The 25,962-nt window shown below is 43.2% G+C and overlaps 1 protein-coding gene across 2 annotated transcripts in view; it reads right to left on the bottom strand.

Annotated features, from left to right (window-relative positions):
- ADAMTS17 (ADAM metallopeptidase with thrombospondin type 1 motif 17) overlaps positions 1 to 25,962 on the bottom strand; it is a 184,805-nt gene that overhangs the window by 97,146 nt on the left and 61,697 nt on the right. For both annotated transcript variants that reach the window (XM_082198330.1, XM_082198331.1), the window contains exon 8: positions 14,989 to 15,094. In XM_082198330.1, coding sequence (XP_082054456.1) covers positions 14,989 to 15,094 — 106 coding nt within the window. The remainder of the gene's footprint in view (positions 1 to 14,988; positions 15,095 to 25,962) is intronic.

Genomic DNA, 25,962 nt, shown 5'->3' with positions numbered 1-25,962 from the left:
GTTAAAAGTGTTTCGGCTCTGAAATGCATAGCCCGGCAAATCTTCACGCACCCATGCGTGAGAAAAGAAGCAACAAAGGAAGGGCCCTGGTTTAGAAGAAGAAGAAGAAGAGGAGTTTGGATTTGATATCCCGCTTTATCACTTCCCGAAGGAGTCTCAAAGCGGCTAACATTCTCCTTTCCCTTCCTCCCCCACAACAAGCACTCTGTGAGGTGAGTGGGGCTGAGAGACTTCAAAGAAGTATGACTAGCCCAAGGTCACCCAGCAGCTGCATGTGGAGGAGCGGAGACGCGAACCACTACACCACAGAAGCTGGAGTTTGAATTGGGGGTTGTCTCTGGTGCTAATTCTACTCGGAGTAGACTCACTTAAATTAATGGACATAACTAATGTAGGTCCATTAATTTTAATGAGTCAATTCTGAATAGAACTAGCACTGGATACAACCCTTGGAACCTCACAGGAGGAGGCTGAGGGGCTCCTTTCCAGGATTGTGTCTGCTTAGCATCCTCAGGCATAAAAGTAAAATGGGACATGCAACAGTGATTGACAGATATATAAGGCCTCTAGATTGCCTAGGCCTAATTTTCATTACTACCAGCCTGATTATCTATCCTTGCCTGGTCAGGAAAGCAGAGCTTCCAACTAGGGATGTCAGAGAATTCTGACAAAAACAGAAGTTGCTGATCTTTCCTTATTCGCCTCATGTCCAGAATGGAAATCAATCCAGTGAATACAATGCGTTCAGTCTGTAAACGTTGCATAAGTGATTACGTCCCCCCCATTTGTATTTCGTTTCCTCTGCACTGAAATGGAACAGAGTAACAACAACATAATTTTACGGAAAATTCTATTTGCTGTGTTGAAGTGAGATGCAGCGGCCAGTTCAATAGGCTTCGGTGTGTGGAATGGCAGCGTGGCGGCCATCTTGCCTTTCACCTCAGCAAGAAAAATGTATTGGGTCGCCTCTGCTGTCAACATAATATGATGCCTACAGACAGGTGTTTTGACACATAGTAAGAGTAAAGAAACTCAACCCCACTCTAATGAATTAATCTCTCTCCGTTGCCTACAAGCATGCAAAATGGATATTTTATTCATCAGGAGAGTGCTTCCTCAGCAGGTGCCAGCTTCCAAACTCTGTTGTAATCCAACAAACATTATGCACAAGTCCATTTGCTAGCAAATCCTCCGGCTCAAGAAGTCTAACACCAAAAGGGTATGAAATTTCAGCTGTGTCCATGTCCCAACCCATGTTTTGCCTGCCCATCAATGGTATTTCTACTTCCTTTTGAAGTGAGAAAGGCTGCATTCCAGTTGACAGCCCCTCATAGTTCCCAGCTCTCCATTATTACTCGTATCGGAGCAGCTGGGAAAGATAATTCAAAATCCTAGAGCCATTTGGCTTGGCTGCTCCATAAACTGTTTTAGAAGTGCATTGTGCAGTCTTCTCTGCCTTCTCCACAGGGAGAAGGTGACAGAAGAAATTGTATGCGATGGCTTGGTATCAAAGCAACTCCCAAAAGAAGACATATAAGATGAATACAAAAGTGAAATTGGCAAGCAGCGGTGGGTTGCCTGTTTGCCTATAAAACCCAGAGCTAACGAAATCAATTTATTGTATAATAATATAAGAGTATGAATAAGCCACATGAAAAGAGATACCTTTGTTTCAGAAAACATTTGTTGGAACATATTGATATTAAGTTGAATTATAGTGTAAGGCAAGGGAAGCTGACATATCTTGAACAACAGACACATTTTGAGGGTATTAAGTTGTAAATGGATGGGATCTTGCATGTCTTCTAAGTCAGGGGTCAGCAATTTTTTTCAGCAGGGGGCCGGATCCACTGTCCCTCAGAACTTGTGGGGGGCTGGACTATATATTTTTTGGGGGGGGGGAATGAACAAATTCCTATGCCCCACAAATAACCCAGAGAAGCATTTTAAATAAAAGGACACATTCTACTCATGTTAAAACACGCTGGCTCCTGGACCATCCGCGGGCCAGATTTAGAAGGCGATTGGGCAGGATCCGGCCCCCGGGTGTTAGTTTTCCTACCCACGTTCGAAGTGATGCCATCATGTTGGAGTTTGGTATCAGAGCACAGAAATATATTGTCTGGTAAGACTGCTGGTTGAAAGAATAAAGAAACTTAAGATTTATTACTTCTGGAAAACAAAGCCATTGTGGGTGAAAGCTCAAATATGGCAATCATGGAGCCATGAGGTTATAACAAAAAGAAGTCTAACACTAACTGACTTGGAGGAGAAGTAGGAAGGAAGTAAAAGCCCAAGGAAAGACAATTTACATGTACTCAAGAAGGAATCGCCAAGAGAAGAATAGATTGCCTCTCTCTCCATTGCCAGTCCCCCCTCTTTCAGGTAACTTATTGCAAACATTGTTGCTTTACTCCCAATATATCACAGGTATGTTTTTCAGTAAGTCCATATCCTCTCTTCTGCCTGTCAACACAAATAACCATTTGCCATAGAAGGCAATAATGAAGGGTGTGCCCAAATAGTGGATCTGAAGGTCAGATGTGCTCCAGGCATCCCCAGGACAAATGTAGCTGCTTGTTAATTCTGGGATTGCATCAGTGCCAGGAACACATACAGTATCCCCTTTCAGATTTGTTGTTTGGACACACCCTTCCCTATTGGCTTCTATGGCAAATGGCGGCTACTATTAGTGATCAGAAGACAGTTAATGAATAATGGTTGGAGGATGTGTAGATGTCTACATTACATCCTAATAGTCAAGCAATCTACCTTCTTTTCTTTTCACCGCGATTTGCAGCAACTGTTGCCCTCTAGCATCTTATCCAGTTGCAGGTGGGAAGAGAATCTGGTGACTTCTGTATTCCACGGGGAACAAGTTTCCCCAATTCTACCCCCTTCCTCTAAGCTTTTCCTGAAGTATGTGTCCAACATTCCCAGCGAAATGTCCCAGTGCCAGAAAAACAGCATTGTTTATAAGCATCTTGCAGAGTTTTACTTCAACATACTGGAACTGTGTGGAAAATGCGAGGAGTGCTGAGACATTTCGAGAAACCTAGCCAAAATAATCTTAGTTTAATCAACAGCACTGCAGCTCAGCTGTCTACCCCCACTTGGGCTCATTCTGCTGAGTAAGCCAAAGACACACGGAATAGCTAGGCTATAATGAGCTGGCAAAGCTTACAGATGTTTTGTGCCAGGATGGTTCTGGTTCAATCCATCATGGCCTTTGTTGGCAGTAATCTCCTTTGCCCAATGACGCAAACCCAAGTAGAGCAGGAATGCTTTCCGTGCAACTGTTTGCAGAGTGTGCATACTGCAGATGCAAGACAAGTTAGCATGTGCAATAGGTAAAGATGCATGCCTTGTTTCTCAAGGAAAGCAAATCTTACATATATACGGGTGGATGTTTAATTGAAGCACCGTGGCTTCTGTAGTCCCAGCGGTTTAGCAGGTTTTCCTGGTTCTAAGGCCAACAGCTAAAGAGCATGCTTAGATGGCATGAAAGAAAGGGATTATTTGCTCATTACATTGCCTTGCAGTTTCCCCTAGTTGTTCTATGATTAGGCAGGCACACACAAAGGACACAGAGGTGGATAAAGGGAAATATGGGTAGCTGTGGAGTTAGTGCAGCCTGTGATTTCACACAAGATTCATGATCCAGGCAATTTTAGCATTGGCCTCCCCCATTTGCCACAAAGATCTAAACCTCAATGGCCTGAAGCCAACAAAAGAGAAAGACTGGGCTATATTCAATGGGGGAAATGAAAACAAATGAGAGGGAGGGCCATGGCTCAGTGGAAGAGCATCTGATTTGCATGCAGAAGGTCCCAGGTTCAATCCCCGGCATCTCCAGGAAGGGCTAGGAGGGAACTCTGTCTGAAACCCTGGAAAACTGCAGATAGTCAGTGTAGATAGTACTGTGATAGATGGATCAACGGTCTGACTCAGTATAAGGCAACTTCTTTTGTTCCAATTGATGGGATTCAACTAACCAGCCTTGTCAGCGGAACCCCTGTGCAAGGAATCCCACTTGTGCAATTGGATTTTCTCCTCTCTCCTCCCCTGCACCCACACAATTGGTTTGGGGGCAGCAGTTGGCGAATGCCCAGAACATAGCTGTCAACTTTCTCCTTTTCTTGCAAGGAATCCTATTCGGAATAAGTGAATTTCCCTTTAAAAATGGGAAACGTTGACAGCTATGCCCCAGAACAATACAGAAGGGGGGCGGGTTAATTTCATCTGGCAAGCTGAAATGCTTGTGCAAACAGAACGATTAGCAAAGTATGATGTCGTGATGGCGATAAGAAGCACCGAAGTGGCACCTTACATTAAACGCAACCCGGATGCCATCATCAGAGTGATGATATCTGTGGAGTTTGCAAATGTCACCCTGAAATATGAAGCCACAGTGTAAAAAAAAAACCAAATGTTGTCTTTTTTAGTGTTGTCAAGCTGAGCACAGAGTACAAATGAACTCTGAAAATGTGTTTCCATTCCTCTATGGGTAAAATAATGAATAATTAAAAGGACAAAAAATATGCTACCCTAGATGTGCAACAGAAATAGCAGAAAATCAAAGTAGCACATGGGCAGAGATAGGGTACTCAAGAGGTTTCCCAGGCATGGGTAATAATAATAATAATAATAATAATAATAATAATAATAATAATAATAATATATTAATACCCCGCTCATCTGGTTGGGTATAGTGCAGTGGGAAGAAGTGAAGTGCAGTGGAAAGACCTTAAACTAACCTATTGTTTTAAGGGAATATACAGATGTCAATAAATGGCAACTTCCAAAAAAGGAGTGTACTGGAGGAAGGGTGGCAGCAGGGCAGGGCAAGACAGGGGGAGACTTACCTCTGCTCCAAACTCTGTTCAACTCAGTCACGTGGCCTAACAACCCAGAGGAAGCTATACTGGCAAAAGGGGTAGTGTAAGTCAAACTACTTTAAAGGCTTGTTTTCCTTCTGCCAGGCTCTGACAGCAGCCTTGCTATCAAATGATATTTGGAGTAACAGTAAGTAGCACTGGCATAATCTACCCAGCTCTGTTCCTAGACAGAATCTGGAATAGAGGTAAATTGTACATGCATGATTTGCCCCTGGCATAAGTTATGTTGGCTTCCTATAGTTTGGATTGCTCTGTTAGTTTGTTATTGTCACTTGAAATGCCTGTTCTTCGGAACCTCAACATATTGTGCCAGCAGAATTTCTGCAGTATGTGTCTTTGGAAAGCATAGTTAAAAGGGGAGTTACTGAGCATCATATTATCAATGCAGAATCATGTATCTCAGAAGGAGATTCTAGTTTTTGTTTTTCATGCAATGACAGCCATCTGTAAGTGCAAACTAAAATCCATAACATACCTCTAGGGGAAACATGAGGGATTTTTTGTTTGTTTTAAAACAAACATCCCTAAGTCGTCGTCATGACATTCCAGAAATCCTCTCTCTGGCCTGCTTCATTATTTGGCTTAATGTCTGCAACGTAGCCTGTGCAACGCTGAGTGAAGCCAGCAACCAGGAAACCTAAAGAAAAGAAATGGCCACCAGCCAGTTTGTTGTTTGTGGTGGCCAAGATACCGGAATCTCTCTCCCATTTATTCTGGGCTGTTCCAAGGGTCCCTTGTGAAATATTTCAATTTTTTAATATGTATTACAGGCAAATCTCTGCACTTCACACATCTGGATAATTGCTTTTTTCGACTTCCTGCTTGGGGAATTGAGAAAACTCACTTGTGTGCCCACGTTCTATCATCTCCAGCTTGCACACACAGGTTGTGTGCAGCGGGATATAATTTGGTGCAGGCCTCGTAACTGCTGGAGACAAGTTGCTCTCAGGCTTGTGGTTGTGTTCTGACATCTTTCTCTGCTCCTACAGACTTCTGCGTGACAAAGTCTTCCAGACACAAGCTCCCTAAGCTCTCATCTAAACCTTCAGTTCAACAAGATGCATCAGAAATGGCAAGCTAATGAAAGGGGTCCCAGCGGTCCCATCTCCTGGGAGTAAGAAATAATTACACAGCGATGAAAAGGGGGAGGGGAGAGAGATGGCAAATGAGATTGTCCGATTCAATATGCCCCAAAGGCAGTTGAACTAAGAATATGGCTTGGACTGCCTAAACCCAAGGTCCCTGCAGTATGTTGCTGGGGGTGAGTGCTTGTGCTGGAGTGTGGAGATTAACAGGCAGGAGGCTCTGTTCTTTTGAGCAGGCATTGACAGAATGCTTGTCCTGTGGCATTTAATACTGGGCCTAGCCAATCCAAAGGCTTCACGTTGCTGGCAACTGCAGGGACAGATGTTGCGTGTCTCTGTTCCCTGATTCTATGCCTGATGAGGACGGTCCATGTAGGAATGTCAGAAAATTCTGTTGGAAGCAGAAGCAGGAATTGAAATTGCCACAATTCACATGTTTGTCTGAGGTCAGAAATGGAAATTGTGCAAGCAAAAACAAGCAGCATTTGCTATCATTTTTTTAAAAAAAATTCACAAACATTATTTAAATAATTATGTTTATTTTGGCCATAGCAGATAGCAAGATGAATAATGTAGGGTTTAGTGGAAGCTGGACTGTAGTGGGTGGGAAAGAGTGCTGGTTGCAACAAACACAGGGCAGGATAGAAATCACTACCTCCTTACATCCCTATCTGAGTGCAGTGATTGCAGTCATTTATATACATTTCCTTACAAGAAACATTGGGATAGGAGTTTAGAGATGGTTCCTGCTAAATGTATGTGGGAGGGTGCACCCACAGTCTGGGGTGCTTAAATACCGTATTTTTTGCTCTATAACACGCACCTGACCATAACACACACGTAGTTTTTAGAGGAGGAAAACAAGAAAAAAATATTCTAAACAAAACAGTGGATGTATCATTTTTGTGGTTCATGCTGTGGCCACAGACATGTGATCTGACTGTGAGTTTGGGGTAGCCCAATGCAAAAATCCTGAGGATCCATGTGGATCCATGCTTTGTAACCACGTTTTTGCGCCATTGTGGCCCCATGAAACAGTGGGTGCGTGTGTGTTTTTTGGTGCAGGCTGTAGCCATGGCCATGCTATGTGATCTGATGGTGAATTTGGGGTGACCCAGTGCAAAAATCCTGAGGATCCATGTGGATCCGTGCTTTGTAACCATGTTTTAAGTGGGAGGGAAGGAAAAGCACTCAAGGGACAAGGAGCACGCATGGGGTGTGTGGAGAAGGATGCTGCTAATAATGCAGGAGAGGGGTTTAAGGGGAGAATGAACATGCATGGGGTGTGTGGAGAAGGATGCTGCTAATAATGCAGGAGAGGGGTTTAAGGGGAGAATGAACACGCGTGGGGTGTGTGGAGAAGGATGCTGCTAATAATGCAGGAGAGGCTCCTCTCCTCTCCCGCTTTGCTCCTTTAAAACAGGCAGGCTCTGCTTCTCTCCCTCCTCTCCGGCTCAGCAGCTGCCGAAACGCTCACACTCCCACTTAAAGATAATTAAAAGCAACGCACTAAGACAACCAAAGGAAACCACGATAGTAACCACTCTGAGACAAATCAAGAAAAATTGCGACCAACACTCTCCCCCAACAAGCGCAGTGAGGTCAAAACACACACACACACACACACAGAGAGAGAGAACCGCCCTAAAGTCGCAGGGCACTGGAAGTCGCAGGGGCGCTGGGGGAGTGAACGGGAAGCAAGAGAAGGAGAACGATCCCTCACACACAGAGAGACACACAGAGTATCAATCCTAAAGTCACAGGGGCGCTGGGAGAGCGAACGGGAAGCAGGAGGAGGAGGAGGAGAACGATAGCTCAAGCACACACTCACACAGCCCCTACAGTGGCTAATCCAAAATCGGACAGCAAAAAACTGCAGGCAGGGACAGTTTCTAACTTTAGTCCTTTCCACAACCTTAAAGGTAAAGGTAAAGGTACCCCTGCCCGAACGGGCCAGTCTTGACAGACTCTGGGGTTTGTGCGCCCATCTCACTCAAGAGGCCGGGGGCCAGCGCTGTCCGGAGACACTTCCGGGTCACGTGGCCAGCGTGACAAAGCTGCCTCTGGCGAGCCAGCGCAGCACACGGAACGCCGTTTACCTTCCCGCTGGTAAGCGGTACCTATTTATCTACTTGCATCCGGGGGTGCTTTCGAACTGCTAGGTTGGCAGGCGCTGGGACCGAGCAGCGGGAGCGCACCCCGCCGCGGGGATTCGAACCGCCGACCTTTCGATCGGCAAGCCCTAGGCGCTGAGGCTTTTACCCACAGCGCCACCTTAGGTCCCTAGATATTGTTGGGCTACAACATTCATTATCCCCAGCAAACATGGTCAATGTTTAGGGATGATATGACTTGTACAGGAGACTTGGGTTTGCAGAAGACTGCTTTAGACCATGGCATTCCTGGTTCAACCTCTGCTCTACATGAAGATATTTGTGTGCAAGCCTCAGGGCAGGAAGGGTACCCATCAGAAGTTGCATGGAACCATGTAGTTTTTCCCTTCTCTTTCTTGGCCAATAAAACATTCTGCAAAGTTTAAGGGCTCCTTCCTTTTTATTCCAAATTCACAATGATCTGTGCTCATTATGCTATTGGAGTGGTCATACACAGTCCCGCTTTCAATACTATTTGCATCTGCAAAAGTTTTTAGGCAGTCACACTGTTTCATTTCCACACAGTGCATATGCTGTTACATCCTGCCAAATTCCCATAACTTTCTATGCCACAAATGTTCTGGTGTATTTTTGTTCTGCTTGTGTTGCGCTATAGCCCTCTCCGGACAGCAAAAATATGTTAGCACAGGGGAAGCATCAAAGAGCAACCAATAAAGCAGAATAAATCCGCCATTAATTGCTATTACTGTGTCAATAACATCTTGCAGAATACACCCACAATAAAACAACAGTCTGGAGGGGCCCTTTGTCCATTATTCTGTCTAGACAAAGGAAAATAGTTTAAATCCGTTTTCTAAATAACACCATTATCTGGTGCTGCCTAACTAAAAAATCTGGATTTCCAAATCAATTAACCATAGCACCATGAACAGAAGCGATATACCAGTTTGTGGGGATAAGACAGCAGAGGATTGTATCTTCTCCAAACTCTGCTTTTCAGGAGCATCAAGTGGAAGAGTGTTGAAAGAATGGTGGACTATAAAGTATATTGGGCCAAAATAATGTGGTTCTTTCTCACATGTTTCTGTGCCTGCCTCCATTCTGAAAACCATTGTCAATGGACTTCCTCTTTATCTTAACAACTAGTAATGTGGATGCTGGATTTTCACAAACTAGCCGGTTACAAGTGTTTTCATATGTTACTAAATATCACCTGTGCCCACTCAACTGCTTTAATTGCTGGAAATGGCAGTGGTACAGGTGCCATATAATACCTGTTCTGCATTTGTAAGAATCATTTAGTGTAGTAGCAGCTGCACTTGGGAACTTCCTGCCTATTGAAATCAAGCAGACACCTTCACTGTACCCTTTTTGGAACCTGCTACCCAGATGCTTAAAAGCTGAGGTAATTTTAATCCAATTTAGTATGTTAACTTTTGTATGGTTGTTATTTTTTCCTTGATTTTATTGTTCTATCTTTTTGTAAACCGCTTTAAGGTTTTTTTACAATCAAGTAGTGTATAAATTTTATGAAATAAATAAAGAAATATGTGGCCTTCCAAAAATCCAACTTCCATAGGAGGCGGGGGAGTTTTTTTTTTAAGAACAGGGTTTTAAGAAAGAAAGAAAGAAAGAAAGAAAGAGAGCAATGTGAGAATCTATAGCTTCAATACACAAGGAGATGTTTCATGTATATACTAATCCACTCTCTAATGGATTCATTCATTAGAATAAACTCTGCCTGAAACTTTTTATAAAGCAGCTGTCTGTAGCAATGTTTTTGCAGTAAATCCAAGCAACACGAGTGGAGGATTTCAGAATCCGACACATCAATTAGTAAGCTCATTCACTTTTTCCACAGCGTAACAGCCGAGGTTGTTTGTGAGTGCCAAAACTGAAACTTTGATCTGAACAGACATCATTTGTTTTTCCTCCTGTCAAGCAGCAATACATCTTACCCTTTTAACCCACACCAGGAAGCTCTACCAAGAGATTTTGCTGAAAGCTACAAATATGGAAGATTAGGTATTTTTGCAAAGAACTTTGGGGGGAGGATACCTAACTTTTCATCAGACATCTTACATGTGCTGAATTATGTTTCTCCATTGGAATTTCCGGGTATATATATTATCTTATTTTTATCTTATTTATTTATTATATTTCTATACTGCCCTTCATCCAAGGATCACAGGGCATTTTACAATATAAAAACAGAAAAACACATAACATGGCAACAAACAAAAACAATACCGCCCCCTTCACAGTTCAAGAGGCCATAGATTGTTTAATTGGCCAAAGCCAATTGTAGAGGAACATTTTTTTGCCTGGCATCTAAAGATATGTAATGAAGGCACCAGGTACAAAGAAGAACCTAACCATACTACAGATATAAGCATACTGTTATGAGTTGTAGGATGTGGGTGGGTCTGTGTGCCTGAGTCCCCTTCTAATTCCTGGATCCAGCATAGTTTCATTTTCTGGAATAGCCAGGTTAGCTTCATGGTGAAGTAATGGCCCTCTAAGCACGGGCCATTAAGGTAACAAAGGAAGTGGCTCCGAGACAGATTTCAAATGGGTGTGCTGATGTAGATCTTCACTCACCCCTCCTTCTTTGGTGGGGAGGGGGCACACCATTTTGTGGTTTGCCTCAGGTGCCAAAATACCTGCCTCCAGGTAAAGTTACTACAATAACACATGGGACTGCCTTGCAAGATGGTTTGCAAACTGCAGAATGCAGTGCAGAATATAGTGGCCAGACTGATAATGGGTCCCAGCCAGTCTGGCCACGTATGACCAATTCTGGACCAAGTGCGCTGGCTAATTATTCATTTCTAGGCCCAGTTCAAAGTGCTGGTTTTAACTTATAAAGCCATACACAACTCAGGACCCTAACACTTAGCTGACAAGTACCTACCAGATCACAAGACTAATGGATTGATTATTAATTTTTTACCAGCATCTGTCTAACTGGAAGTTATGAGAGTGGTATTTCAGGTTTTTGTAGAATGGTGTGGTTTTAGTATGGTAAGCTTAATGGTTGTGTGTCCTTGCTATATTTTTGTTTATATTTTGTATGTTTTAAACTGCCTGTACGCCACATTGAGACTGTTTTGTAAACCATGTCTAAGAAATCTAATAAATAATAATATTGATGATGGTGATGATAAATGTGGATTCTTCAGAAGCTGGAAAACTACTGAGCTACTTTCTGCAAAATCTTTTTGACACAGAACAATGGTGTTCTCACCCTCCAACTCAAAGATTAGTGTGTTGTTAAGGCTGAGAATTGATATAACAGCCTGGTTCATATGGTTCAAATAAAAACAAGGCTTCCCATCGTTCACTTCTGTTGAAACCATTCCCAGTTTGGCTCGGCCGCCTTTCAGTGTCAACGGAAGGGGAACAGGACATTCGTTTTCATCTTGTCAAGTCTGGTAGGAGTTGAAATATTTCCTGTACCTGCCCCAAGTACGCCATCAAGAATTGAGAAGCCACGTATTTCTTTTTTACAGTTACTGAACACTATCAGGTACAATAAGCCTCAAATATATTATGTTTATTATGAGTGGAGTTCATTTTTACATGAAGGCATGATGTAGAACCCCATAGAAACTTCACCCACTCTTTTAAGTATTCAAAATACGTATTTGGGGGAAATGTTGCTTCTAAACTCAGCAAAGATTTTCTTCTTCTTAAAGATTGACTTTAAAGCAAATATTTGTTATTAAAAAGTAATGCATCATCAGGGCCATGCAAACAGTAAAAATGTTTGCAGATCTGTGTCCAATGATTTCTTTTGAGGGTTTTCCCCTTCTTCCCTTTTCATTTTAGTTTTTGCGGTATGCAAGTGTATGAGTTTAAAATAGAATCATTGATTCTTTTTCTGACCTTTTGCAGAAGTTCGTAAAGTCATTCCTGGGACTTCTGAAGAAGCTTTGTGGGAAATGTAGCTGAAGGGACAGTGTTGGAAGGACAAATGCAAGAATCATTCGCTGTGTGACTTAAGGGGTTAATTCTGTTACTGGTCTGGCTGACAGAGGACTCTGATTGTCTGGAGGTTCTAGTCATTTGGAAGGGAGAAGATGGTTGAGATTTGGCAGGTGGCAGGAGAGAGAAGGAGGTTTACCTCAGTATGTGTGGTTGAATATGTCTTCCTGCTCTCAATTAGGCCTGCAAATAAGTTTCTCCTCATTATACTCTATTCTTGTTCAGTTTGTTATCAGGAAAGTTTCTTTTCTCTGGACTTCATCAACTTTAGTCTAGTTGTTCTGCTAACAGATAGAAGAGGAATTCCCAACCTCAAAATCCATCTCTTCCTTAAAGCCGTTGGTTTAGCACAGATGTGGGGGGACCTTTGGTCCTCCAGATATTGCTTAACTATAACTCCCATTATCCCTGGCCATTGACCATGCTTGCTGGGGCTGCTGGGAGTTGTAGTTCAGCAACACCTGGAGGGCCAAAGGTTCAGCACCCATAGCTTAACACCTCAGTCTGTATTCCTAACCAAGGGCGTGAGTCTGTGCGTGCTTTCTCAGGGATAAGCCCCTTTGATCCCCAAAGGGCTTGCTTCTGGGTAAACATACATGCAATTAGATTCCATGTAGTTGCTCTTCATTCCTTTGCTCACCAAAAGGGTGCCGGACTCAATGTTCAGAGCCCCACCCCCAGAATGTTGTGCAGCATCATGCACAGGCCCTCTCAATGCTCCAGAAAAGGTGGTACCTCTAGCTCACCACCAGTCACCGGTAGGGATGGGATAGGTATCTGATGCCGTCTGCTGCATCATCATAATCATAATCATCACCACCATCATTTTTATTTACCCACGCATCTCCAGCAGGTCCCAGATACAAAATTAAAAAGAGATTAAAGAGATTACAATCACAGGAATAGAGGGGCCCCTGAAAACACACATTTCAGGTGTCAAAGGCCATGGTAAGGGAAACGTATCTGACGAACATTTTCCGAAACCATTTTCCACCATCAAATAAGCCTGCTCACATACAAGGAGAAATCTGAGCTTACAGCTTCTGCATTAGCATAAGCTTCTGTAGTTGCCCAATTGGCAACTACAGTGGTACCTCAGGATGCGAACGGGATCCGTTCCAGAGCCCCGTTCGCATCCTGAACTGCGACGGCACATCTGCGTGTGCGCGGGTTGTGTTTTGCCGTTTCCCCGCATGCTCGTGACGTCATTTTGAGCGTCTGCGCATGCGCGAGCGGCGAAACCCAAAAAACATTCAACTCGAGGTATTACTGTATTTCTGTTTCCTTGGTGGTCATCCCTGAAGACAACAAAAAATAGTTTGCAATCTCCTGGGGCATGTGCACTGATGGTTTCATAAATAATATTGCATCTGCTTTGACATTCTGTGTTGCAATAATCCTTGCAAAGTATATAAAATAAATATTCTCCTTAAAAGCATCTTCTTTTTCTTCGGCAATCACTCGTAGCCCAGGAAGATTGGTGGCGCTGTGGTCTAAACCACTGAGCCTCTTGGGCTTGCAGATCAGAAGGTTGGCAGTTCGAATCCACACAACGGGGTGAGCTCCAGTTGCTCTGTCCCAGCTCCTGCCAACCTAGCAGTTTGAAAGCACTCTGGTGCAAGTAGATAAATAGGTACTGCTGTGGCGGGAAGGTAAACAGCATTTCTGTGTGCTCTGGTTTCCATCATGGTGTTCCGTTGCACCAGAAGTTATTTAGTCCTGCTAGCCACATGACCTGGAAAGCTGTCTGTGGACAAACACCAGCTCCCTCGGCCTAAAAGCAAGATGAACGCCGCAACCCCAGAGTCGCCTTTGACTGGACTCAACTGTCCAGGGGTCCTTTACCTAAAAGCATCTACTCTACTACTGAAATTCTTTATCCTTAAGCTCAACATACATAGTCATTTTTATCAGTGGAAAACCAATGTGAGTTGCTTTTTTTTTAATGGATCAGTACATGCTATATCAATAGATAGATAGATAGATAGATAGATAGATAGATAGATAGATATAGATATAGATATAGATAGATAATTGTGTGCCCCGAGCCTGAACAAACCTATGCTTATGGGATATTTGTAGGATACAGTGCAACAGCAATGCATTCTCTATAACCATCGTCTATCAGGCTTCAGGCAGCACTGCCAACTTTGAATACTGCAAAGGACAGACAGCCATCAACCGTATCACAATGACCAATATGACTAAGACACAGCTTAATCATAAGTATGTATTTGCATTGTTTAATTTTTTTAAATTATTAAATGCAAATCTTCAAAACAAATAGCTAATTTATACCAGCAATTTTAGTTAGACCTATATGCTACTCAACATTCTAGGTTTCTGCATTTCAACAATTATTCACATTTGGATTTTTAAAAATGCATTTTTGATTTGCTATTATTTGCTGGATCCAGAAGATTTTTGGACAGTAGAGGAATGATTGAAGTTTGTAGGGGCAGTCAATGCTGCCTTTGTGTAAATATAGACTTCATCTATAATAAGTGTTCTATCGATTGTCAGAGTGTACATTAGCAATGTACAAAAAGCATGCTTAAGAAATGTTGCTGTTCTTCTGCTGGTCTTACAGAAACTCTCTTGCCTTTTCTTAGAATTCCTTAAAGCAATTCATCTAAAGGGTGGAACTTTCAAAATGACCTCAAATATCAAATTGGTAAAATTCAGAGACCGCCTTGGGAAATGGTGAACTAATTTAGTTTCACTGAAATATTTGGTTTTCTTTGGAAGTTCACTTATGCTTTGCTTAAGAAATATCCACTACCATCCAGTCACAACAAATATGAAATTTCACTAGGAATACTAGCTGCTGCAACAACAGCAGCAATCCATAACCTAGTCACAACACCCTCAGACACTGCTGCAGATATAATGGTGACCTCTTACTTGTGTCCCAATTCATGAGCAATGGTAAATGCCAGGTTCAGCCCATTGTCTTCTGCAAGAACACACTTCCTCTTCGCACTGCAGATGCCTCCAAGATAGGCAATTCCTGTAAAAGATAATGAAGGGTTCCATCAGTGCCAGCAAAAGCAGCTCATGCCTTTCACAAACACGTTGAAGCAGCTTGTCATAAGAAATAAAATTATGAGTCATTAAGGAATAATACTGAGCAATTTGCTCACAGATTGCTCCAAGGAGGAGGTGCACCAGGATGGAAAGGAGGGGTATGACAGAGGTATATAAAATCGTGAACAATCATCAAAACAGTAAGCAGAGAGAAGTTATTTTAAGACAGGTGGCTAAACTGTAGCCCTCCAGATATTGCTGGACTATAGTTGCCATCATCCCTGACTGTTGGCAGTGAGGATGAGGCTGATGGAAGTTCAACATAGGGAGGGTCACAGGGTATCCGCCCCTGCTTTGAGGATGCTAGGACTTGGGATTTAATGAATCTGAATGGAAGCAGGTTGAAGGGAAACGAAAAGGAAGTACTTTCTTGGTGCAAGTATCAATAACCTTTAACATTTATTGCCACGTGACACTGTAAAGTGCCTTTTTCTTTTAAAATCAAGTTCATGAAGATGGATAAAAACTGTTGATACGTAGGTCTATGATAGCTAGGAATGGAAGCCAAATGTTGAGATGTAGTCTAACATTGTTTTTGTTTTTATGCAAAATCAAAATTACAAACGAAACAAAACAAAATAATCAAAGTTACAGAACATAGCAAGTCAGGCTAGTTGTAGGAAATTCGGGGCTTAATTGGCTATTTATCTATAAGTGACAATAATTACAGGCTGATCCTGCCCTTGAGTCAAAAGAGACTAGACCTCTCATTAAATTTCAAGGATTTATTAAATCTGGGTCATCTAGGCAGAGAACTGGTATCCGTTATAAATTCATATAATCGTTGGAAGGGACCACAAGGGTCATCTAAGTACAACCCCCAACATGGGGTTTGAACCCACAATTATTAAGTCTCATGATCTACCAACTGAGCTATCCCAGGTCTATCATTTATAAGGAACTTCTTGATATCTCTAAAGGCTCATTAGAAGGCTTTAAAGGACCTCCGCTTAGATGACCCTAAGTGGAATGCAATATGGACACCTACAATCTGTAAATCAACCTCAACTTATGTAAGGGGATATTCCTTTAAAAATCTGCACAGGTGGCACTGTACTTCTGTGCCGTTTCTGATATGATTTCAAATATCCCACAGGTTATTGTGGTTGCAGTAGCAGGGGAACATTTTCCCACTTCCAATGGGAATGCCCTCTGGCATCTAAATTTTGGACTGACTTTTTAAAAGAATTTTTTTAAAAAATTAAATTTTCCATTCAGACCTCCCCACAACTTGCCCTTTTGAATCTGTGGGATGATCAAACAGCAACTTTCTGATTTAAGGAACTTCTTATTTGGATGTTGGCTGCAGTGATAACTTATTTGGTCCAGTACATAACTTAAACTTCCATTGTGGTTCAAGAAAATGTAGACTGGCTACTGCAGTGAAAGTAACTCACAAATTACACATTTCTAATGGTAAGGAAGATGCGATTTGGTGAGATTTCCTTTATGTGTCAAAATCTAGTCTCTGTGACATTATTGACTCTCTATTCATCTGGAAAATACAACTGTACTCTTATGTTTTGTATTATTGATTATGCTTTTTAAAAATTAAAAATAAAAATCTAACTTTGATTACTAGATGCTGCATAAAAGGTAAAAGACCCTTGGATGGCAAAATCCAGTCAAAGGTGACTATGGGGTTGCGGCGCTCATCTCGCTTTCAGACCAAGGGAACTGGCGTTTGTCCACAGACAGCTTTCCGGGTCATGTGGCCAGCATAACTAAACCACTTCTGGCACAATGGAACACCATGACAGAAGCCAGAGCGCATGGAAATGTTGTTTACCTTCCCGCCACAGTGGTACCTATTTATCTACTTGCACTGGTGTGCTTTTGAACGCCAGTGCAAATATTTTTGAAGAGTGGTAGGAGCTGGGACAGAGCAATAGAAGCTCACTCCATTGCAGGGATTCGAACCACCGACCTTCTGATTGGCAAGCCCAAGTTGCTGCATAACCAGCACCACATCATGCTCAGAGGCTGCAATTGCTGCAGGGTAGGATATGTGTAAATATTTTGCACAGCCAGCCCAAAAGCCTGTTCCGACATGTAGGCTCATAATCAAATGGAACATAGGCCTGCAGTTGACATAGACTGTTCATATAACTGACAACTTAAACCTAGTATTCTGTTGGCCAAAAGTGGTCAAATCAAATTTTTCATGGAAGTCCACAGACAGGGCACGCTAGAGCAATCTACCCTCATGCCCACCTCTATCACCTGCTGATAATACCTAGCATCTGGTGTTCAAAAGAGCATCAGCTGTCTGAATTTTGTTATTGGCTCTGTCATAGCTATCAATAAATTTATATTCACATAGTCATCCAGTATATGATAGAAATAGTCACTTCCACTCCAATTTTCATAAAGGAAGTATCCTTTATTCACTCTGTTTTCATTACCCCTCTGGGTACCTGCTTCCAAAAGGTTTCATAGGTGACCTTTTGCTGAAAGCACAACATTCAGAAAGCTAGGTAAACACTTCAGGCATGTATGAACAAAACATGCACCCATCTAAAGTTTTTTGTTTTGTTTTTTACTTTAATTAGGACCTTATTTAATTGTAAAGGGGGGAACTAAAGCCCACAATCCTTCAATAGCAGCTTTAATTATTTCAAGCTTAGTTTCCCCACCCCCAGCTAAGAGACAAGAGATCTATTTACTTGCAATAAATGTTTCTCCCACACAGAGGTGGCCTGGGGTTCAGTTGCCTTTAATAGTGTGAGACAATGGATCCAGCTGCACTTTACAGGGGCCATTCTCATCCAGTTTGTTTGTAAGGTTGTTATTGTTTTATGCAATATAACATAATATATAATATATAGCATAATATAACATAATAACATAGAATTTATCTTATGAACTTATGAATCTTATAAATTTTTATTAATAATAATAGAATAATATTCACCCCCTTACCAGTGACAACTTTCAAAGGCTCATGACTGTTCATACAAAATGGAGTGACTGTATATTTGGGTTCATGCTGTGAAATTAGTCTACGTTATACGTTCTTATTGCATGTCACATAGAAAATAGAGCAAGCTTGTTTTCTGCTTCTCCAGAATAGGGTTCAAATTACAAGACTTAACATTAAGAATAACTTTCTGACAGTCAGCAGTGGAGGAAGCTGCGCCACGGGGCTTCGGGAGTCTGCCTGCCTCCTCCTACTCAGCCGCCCTACGGCTGGGGCGGAGGCAGCAGGCGGACTGTTTGGGCAGTGTGGAGTCTGCGCGCACCGAAGCCACCGTGTCTCTCCCAGGAGAGTCGTGTGTCTCGGGCGCGCTGCAGGCCCCGCAGTGAGTGCCGCCCGGCATTTTGTCACCCCCCCCCCGTGGTGATACACAGGGCGGACCGCCCCTACCACACACCCCTTCCTCTGCCACTGCTGACAGTAAGAGCTGTCCAACAGTAGAATGGACTGCCTGAGAAAACAGTGGACTCTCCTTCAGTGGAAGTTTATTTAGAGTGGATTATTTAGTTGTGCTTCCTGCATTATAGGGGGTTGTGCTATTGTGTCCCTTCCAACTCTACAACTCTGTAGATTCTCTGATCATCCTTATTCTTTTTTGGAGCAGTATCTTGGGGGAAAAGCAGACACAGAATTTTAGAGTAGCCCCAAAGGGCTTTTCACCTATGGTGTGAGCCCAGCTACACAACGTGCTTAACACATGCCAGCATGCTTGGTGCCAAATCAAATCCCTTCTATAATGAGAGCCATATCCTATCAGATTGAAATAAGCCGGCACGCAGCATAGCAACACCCCTTGTTTTAGCACAATTCAGCTTCAGAGTCTTTTGGACATGTTCTCAGTAAAGAACCAATTTTAAGCCCTTCTTAACTGGCATGTTAAAAAGGGGGCAGATAGTTTACCCTTTTATGGAGGATGCAGTTGAGTAGAAAATCTTCTACCTTTTGCCAATAAACTAACACTTAATTAACAAGCCAAGTACAATGCAGGGGCCTCTATGTGGCAACTTTCCATCATGTTCTGCTGTTTTGCAGTTTTTGAAACCTTTGGTGGGAAAAGCTTGGCCATCATACTCTTATGTGCTAAAAGAAAATAAGTGAAAATTGCCAGCAATTAAGGGGGTGGTGTACAAGGAAAGCTGAAATTCAGGCTTACATGAGGATTATAGGCTTATATGGGTATCTGGTATAGTTAATTAATTACATGATGAGGTGTTTGTTACAGCATCCAGAGGACAAAACTGAACATCAGGGCTCCTATATGGAAGAACACAATCAGCAAAATGACCCATAAATATTAAAATATATTTGCAATGTTAAAAAATATACTGTATATAATAAGGAGACAATGGACAACACCACAAATAGGACAATGAATAATAAAAGTTAAATATACTGGGTGCATGAATAATAATACTATGAAACAACTGACCATGGGTCCATTTTTACCATTCAGTCTTTTAGAAATATGTCCCTATTAGCCCTAAGTCCTTGGAAAAGATTTTCTTAAGACTTGGGGGAGGGGGCAATATGTTCAAATAATTCCTCTTGTGAGTCAGCAGGTGATAAGAAGTGTTTTAGCTGGGCAGCTTCCTTTCAGTTCAGAGGCTGTTCTCTGAGATGCAGACAAAAACCAGTAATTCACCCTTTCACCCCAGGGAGAGAGGAGTAAGGATGCCATCACTGTTTGGGTTTCCGCCTGTCAAGCGTGCCAAGAATCGAGGCCTGAGCCACCGGCAGCTAAGGGACACACCTGGGAGATGCCCAAGACACCCTGGTTGAAGGTGCACATCGATCTGGCTGGCCCCTTTCATGGCCAGACCTTTATGGTAGTGGTGGACGCCTATTCCAAATGGCTGGAGGTGGCCCTGATGCCCTCCACCACTACCAAGGCCGTCATCCGGGTGCTGCAAGGCCTCTTTGCGATGCATGGGTGTCCTGATGTCCTTGTCTCCGACAACGGACTACAGTTCACGTCAGGCACTTTTGAGCAGTATCTTTTGGGACTGGGCCTCCGCCATGCCCTAATGGCACCATTTCATCCATCCAGCAACGGGCAAGCAGAGAGAATGGTGCGCTCGGCAAAAGAGGCACTGGCGCGCCTGGACCGGGGAGACTGGCAAGAGCGGGTCGCCGAATACTTGTTCGTACAACACATCACCCCTCATGCGGCCACAGGGCAGAGTCCTGCCGAACTGCTTATGGGCCGCCGCCTCAGATCCCCGCTTGACCGGCTGCACCCAGACTTTGCCGTGGCCGAACCCCCAGGCTGTGCCAATGCGCCACGGTCATTTGTTCCAGGAAACCAGGTCTTTGCCAGGAACTTTGTGGGGGACATTCCTTGGGTGCCAGCCACAGTAGTGGGAGTCACTGGACCTCGCTTGTACCAGGTGGCACTCGAAGACGGACGCTTGTGGCGCCGGCACATAGACCAGTTTAGGCGCAGGGTTGGGGACTTGGACACTATCGTGGTGCCCCCAACTGCGCTTGTGGCTCTGGAACAGACACTTACAGATGGTGAGGCTCCACCTACACCTCTCTCACAAACTGCTGGCGTGGAGCTGAACCAATCCACTTCAGAGGGTCTGCCAGACTTACCACAGACTCAGACCACTGCCGTGCCTGACATTCCGCCAAACCCACTTGCGGAGGTTCCACCCACAGCAGCGGATCCAGGGGACTTGGCTTCAACGCCACCTAGGGTCGCACCACAGCCTCAGGAAGAATTGGGTGGCCCCCCCAGACTTGGCTACCAGTCCCCGGCGGTCTGGCAGAGTTTCCAAGCGCCCAACCTATTTAAAGGACTATGTTGTTGGACATGTATCACTGTTGGTCTAAGTATGTGAAATGTAACCGATATGCTTTTGTGCCTAATTGAACCATTACGTGTAGTGCTGTATATAAGGAAACCATTACGATTGTAACTGACGCCTTATCTCGATGGGGAGGGGTGTTATGTACTGAAGTTCTCACCCTGGGCCAGCAGGGGGATACTGTAGATAATTATGTAAAGGAAGGATCGAAAGTGACATTCAGTGATTGGATAGTTTGTATGCAAATGAAGAATCGAAAGTGACGTTCAGTGATTGGATAGTTTTAGAAAGTTGCAACAGTTACGTTGTTCTGGAGCTCTATATAAGCAGGCTGAGCTCCTCAGTTCAGTTCTGTTCCAGCTTACAAATAAAGAGCTGCTTTGGAAGAATCGCTGTGTCGTCTGATATGTTCGCCCACAACTTAACACATGCCATTTTAAAATTACTCCCCTGGGGCAAAATGTCTCACACACAAAGTGGAGAAGTAAGGACTGTACACAGGTGTGTGCACAGTCATGCAGGTCAGTTAAACTACTTGTTCAAGAAGAAAGTATCCAGCAATGCAGAAGGGCTGTCCAAGACCAAAAGTGCTTTGCCTGAGCAACACTACCAACACATAGGCTTTATTCTCTTCCTTGACCCTCGTGGCCCTTCTCAACTCTGCAGGTCTAGGATTCCTCTGGTATAGTAGTGGGGAAATATCTAGCACAAATCTCTGGTAAGATCCTCAGAGAATAAGGTGGAGAATACTTTAGTGGCCACTCAATTCAGAAAAAAGACAGACCCATGATTGGATAATGATTACCTGTACTTTACCCATCTCAGCAGAACCTGGGGAAGGGAGACCAGAAGTCAGAAAAAGTTTTCCTGCAACTTTTAAAAACTGCAAGTCACACTTGTAGGTACAGTGGTACCTTGGGTTACAGATGCTTCAGGTTACAGACTCTGCTAACCCAGAAATAGTTCCTCGGGTTAAGAACTTTGCTTCAGGATGAGAAAAGAAATTGTGTGGCGGCGGCGCAGCGGCAGGCTCCATTAGCTAAAGTGGTACCTCAGGTTAAGAACAGTTTCAGGTTAAGAACGGACCTCCAGAACGAATTAAGTTCTTAACCTGAGGTACCACTGTACTCTTACACAAATGGGATGGGCTCTCAGGCCACAACTAGGTTTACAAGGCAATTATCTACAGAAATACTTGACAACATTAATTTTCAGTTTTTAAGATACCAGCTGGGACCTGGTGCTAGAGAGAGAGAGAGAGAGAGGGAGAGGGAATATTAACATTATGTCTAGCTTGCCTCTTAAGAGTCCCATGTTTCGCAGTTTGGAGAGCTGTGGGCTTTTCAAGCTGAGGATGGCTTTTAAAGGTCTTATGCCTTTTAAAGTCATGCTTATATGGAGTTGAATAAATGGCTCCAATTAATCAATTCATATATTTGGGCTGAACAATTGTGGTGTGTGTGTCTCTACAGGCTTGGTTGGGAAATCTTTTTTTGAAAAAACACACACACCAGAGACCACATTTTAAATCAGCTTATGTGGAAGTGAATCAGCGGGAGAAGCCAAAGTTGGTGTTCCTTTGGTGTTTGATCAATTCCAAATTCAGCCACTGTTGTGCAAGGTTTACTGTATGATATCCAGTCTATGTAACCGCGCCAACTATTGCAATTTAGTTTAAGCTGGGGCTGGGGATGTGGAGCGGGGGAGAGGGTCTTACTTGATACAGTTCTTGTCTTACAGATGATACCTAAGCCAATTCGTTCATTTCCAAAAACCAGCATGATTTAATGTTAAAAACAACCCCGACACACGAGCATCAGATGCCCAGCCAAAGCAACATCAGCGCTATATTTTCAAGTATTGGCAGGGTTCCTTTAAAAATTACTCCCTGAGGGAAATTGCGTAATTGCAGCATGTAACTTCTGAGTTTGAGTTTGAACATATGATGCTATCTAGACTTGAACAGAAAAACTGCACGCAACTATTAAAAAATGGGTTTATCCCAGTTGTTACATGTAAACATTTTGCAGCTGCTGACTCTACTGCCAGCTAAAAAGGACTCTGCTTAGCACTGAAAGGAGCCCTTTACAATTTCGCAAAGCAACACAGCCAGCCCATGAGGACATTGCCTAATTGCAGAGGTGATATATCAGATGCTGGTGGATGTAAAGGCTAATGCTGTTCCCCAGAGGTCGGCAACCTAAGGCCCATGGGCCGGATGTGGCCCAATCGCCTTCTCAATCCGGCCCACGGACGGTCCAGGAATCAGCGTGTTTTTCCATGAATAGAATGTGTCCTTTTATTTAAAATGCATCTCTGGGTTATTTGTGGGGTCTGCCTGGTGTTTTTACATGAGTAGAATGTGTGCTTTTATTTAAAATGCATCTCTGGATTATTTGTGGGGCATAGGAATTTGATCATTCCCCCTCCCCCCCACCGAAAAAAATATATAGTCCGGCCCATCACATGGTCTGAGGGACGGTGGACTGGCCTACGGCTGATAAAGGTTGCTGACCCCTGCTGTTCCCCCTCCATTAATCCTTTAATGATTATTTGCAGGAGCTCCTGTTGACAGCCAAGAATCGTGTAATCAGCACTGTTAGCAAGTTAATTAATGAAAAATTAACTGCTACTTTTAATTTGTCAAGGAAAACTCTAGTTCTTTGGGGGTGGGGTGAAAGACGCAAAATAGGTAAAGAAGCAATAACTTTAACTAGACCAGTATAGTCACAGATAAGCTTCCCCTTCCAAGAACCTCAAAGAACTCCATGGGCCAGTTCACACTGTATTTTGCGAAAGAATCTCTGAGTCGACTGTCGCAGCTATCAGTTGCAATTATTAATCATACAGAGCTCAATTTCAGTCTTCTCTTGGTGCAGCTGACCACTTATTTACCTGCCCTATGGCAGTATCTGGTTTTTGTAGCAGCAGATAAGAACAAGGAAGTCACAGGATAGTCAATTTCACTGCAACTTCCTTGATTCCCCTCTGCTATTTCAGGAGGCTGCTATCTTGTTACAGAAAAATCTAGGTGTGAGGTTGCTCAGTCACCCAGCTCGTCGGGAATAAAGGAAGGAGTCCAGCCACCAACCGGAGCAAATAGCTGTAGACCAAATCTGCAGCTGAAAGTGTAGATGGTTAGGAGAAATGGGCAGTCAGGGGCTCTGTATGGTTACTTTTTAGCTATCAGAGTTAAAAGCTGCAACAGTCACCCAAAAGCTTCTGACCACATTTAAGCTCACCTATAGGTTTCTGTGTTAACTGGCTCTATGCTCTGGAATTTCAGAGAAGTGCCCTTTGGATCCATAAATTGAAACCTCTTCTCAGAATTCAACCTCAGCAAGAACAAGGGGTTAACATCTGCTGACACAGATCAGTTTGTCCCAACTTTGGTTAGACAACAGGATGCCAAATTCTGGTTTGTATTATGATTTCACTTCCATGAAAGGAAACTGGTGTCCTTAGCAACAATTGTCTTTGTCACTATAGTTAATGAAAACCACACTGGAAACAAATAAAGCCTTTACCAATTCTAAACTACGTAGACGATGAAGATTCCTTTGCAGGGCTAAAAACTAGGCACAAACGTTTCTACCAGTGATTTTAAAAATTCTATTACAGTAAATGTGCCCAATGACCAAATTCATGCCTGCAAGGAAATGCTTTGGATGTGGTGTGCCCACTACCACAGATCAATCACCATAAACCGTGACATTTAGGACATAAGAGCGGTCCTTCTGCATCAGGTGAGAGTTCATCTAGTCCAGGTCCATCCTGTCCTCACAGTGGTCAAAAATATGCCTATGGGAATTCCAAAAACAGGACTTGAACCCAAAAGCAATATCCCTTCCTGCAGTTTCAAGCAACTGGTATTCAGCCATACTCCACTCCAAGAGTGGAGGCAGAACACAGCCAACATGGCCAGTAGCCATTAATAACCTTCTCATCCATGAATTTTGTCTAATCCTCTTTTAAAGCCATCCAGCTTTGTGGTCATCATTATCTCTTGTGGGAACAAATTCAATAGTTTAACTATGTACTGTGTGAAGAAGTACTTTCTTTTAACATATGAAATGCACAGAAGGACCAAGGACCTAGGTGTGGTGTCAGAATTCAGGATAAATTTGCTTCTGTCTTCCATAACTTAGATTCTAGAATTATGGCAGGTCAGTCTGTTTAGGCCTCCAGAATACTGAACAGTCTAGTATTGCTGAATGCTGAATACATAATTCTCCCTGACCTTTGATAGCCAAGATAAGTATTGTTGCATGCCACCTCAATCTCTGAGCGGTGCAAGATTCCAGGGGTTCCATGCACTTACCCAGAGTCTGTGTTTCCTTTTGGAAATGAGGCACAGCAGAGACTGTGTTGTCTTTATGACATATGGTTTATTTACACATATATACAACCTGAGCCTACGATGGAGGAGATCACAGCATTAACAGTCCACAGGGGTCTTGTTTATCCCATGGCAGGATTCATTTAAAAAGCAACCATCGTGCTCTGACCCTCTCTTCAGCTTGCTGCCTTTACCCGCCTGCAACTCCCCCCCCCCCTAGATTACACCTTTAAAACTCTAATTCAAATGCTGCCTTCTTCTTCTCACAGGAGTTGTGAATTGAGTGCGGGGCCCCATGCATTTGCTGTCTGACCTTTCCTCTGTTTACTGAATGGCTTCTCTCCCAGGCAATTACCTCATCAGGAAACTGCTGAATCCAAGGGTTCAGTGTTCGACACCTAGTTTAACACTCCAAGAATTGATTAAACTCTAACACTTACTGGATCCAGGAATTATAGGTATCTGGCACTCACAAACTCATAACAATATTTTTAGGACCACAGCTTGACTGTAATCTGTTTTAAGTGTTTATAACAGTATGCAACTAAGTTCTACAGTGGTACCTCAGGTTAAGAACTTAATTCGTTCTGGAGGTCTGTTCTTAACCTGAAACTGTTCATAACCTGAGGTACCACTTTAGCTACTGGGGTCTCCCGCAGCCATCA

This window comes from Podarcis vaucheri (assembly GCF_965113315.1).
Source record: "Podarcis vaucheri genome assembly, chromosome: 14".
NCBI classification, from domain to species: Eukaryota; Metazoa; Chordata; class Lepidosauria; order Squamata; family Lacertidae; genus Podarcis; species Podarcis vaucheri.
The sequence above is the reverse complement of the archived record's forward strand: the minus strand, read 5'-3'. Positions and strand labels throughout refer to the sequence as shown.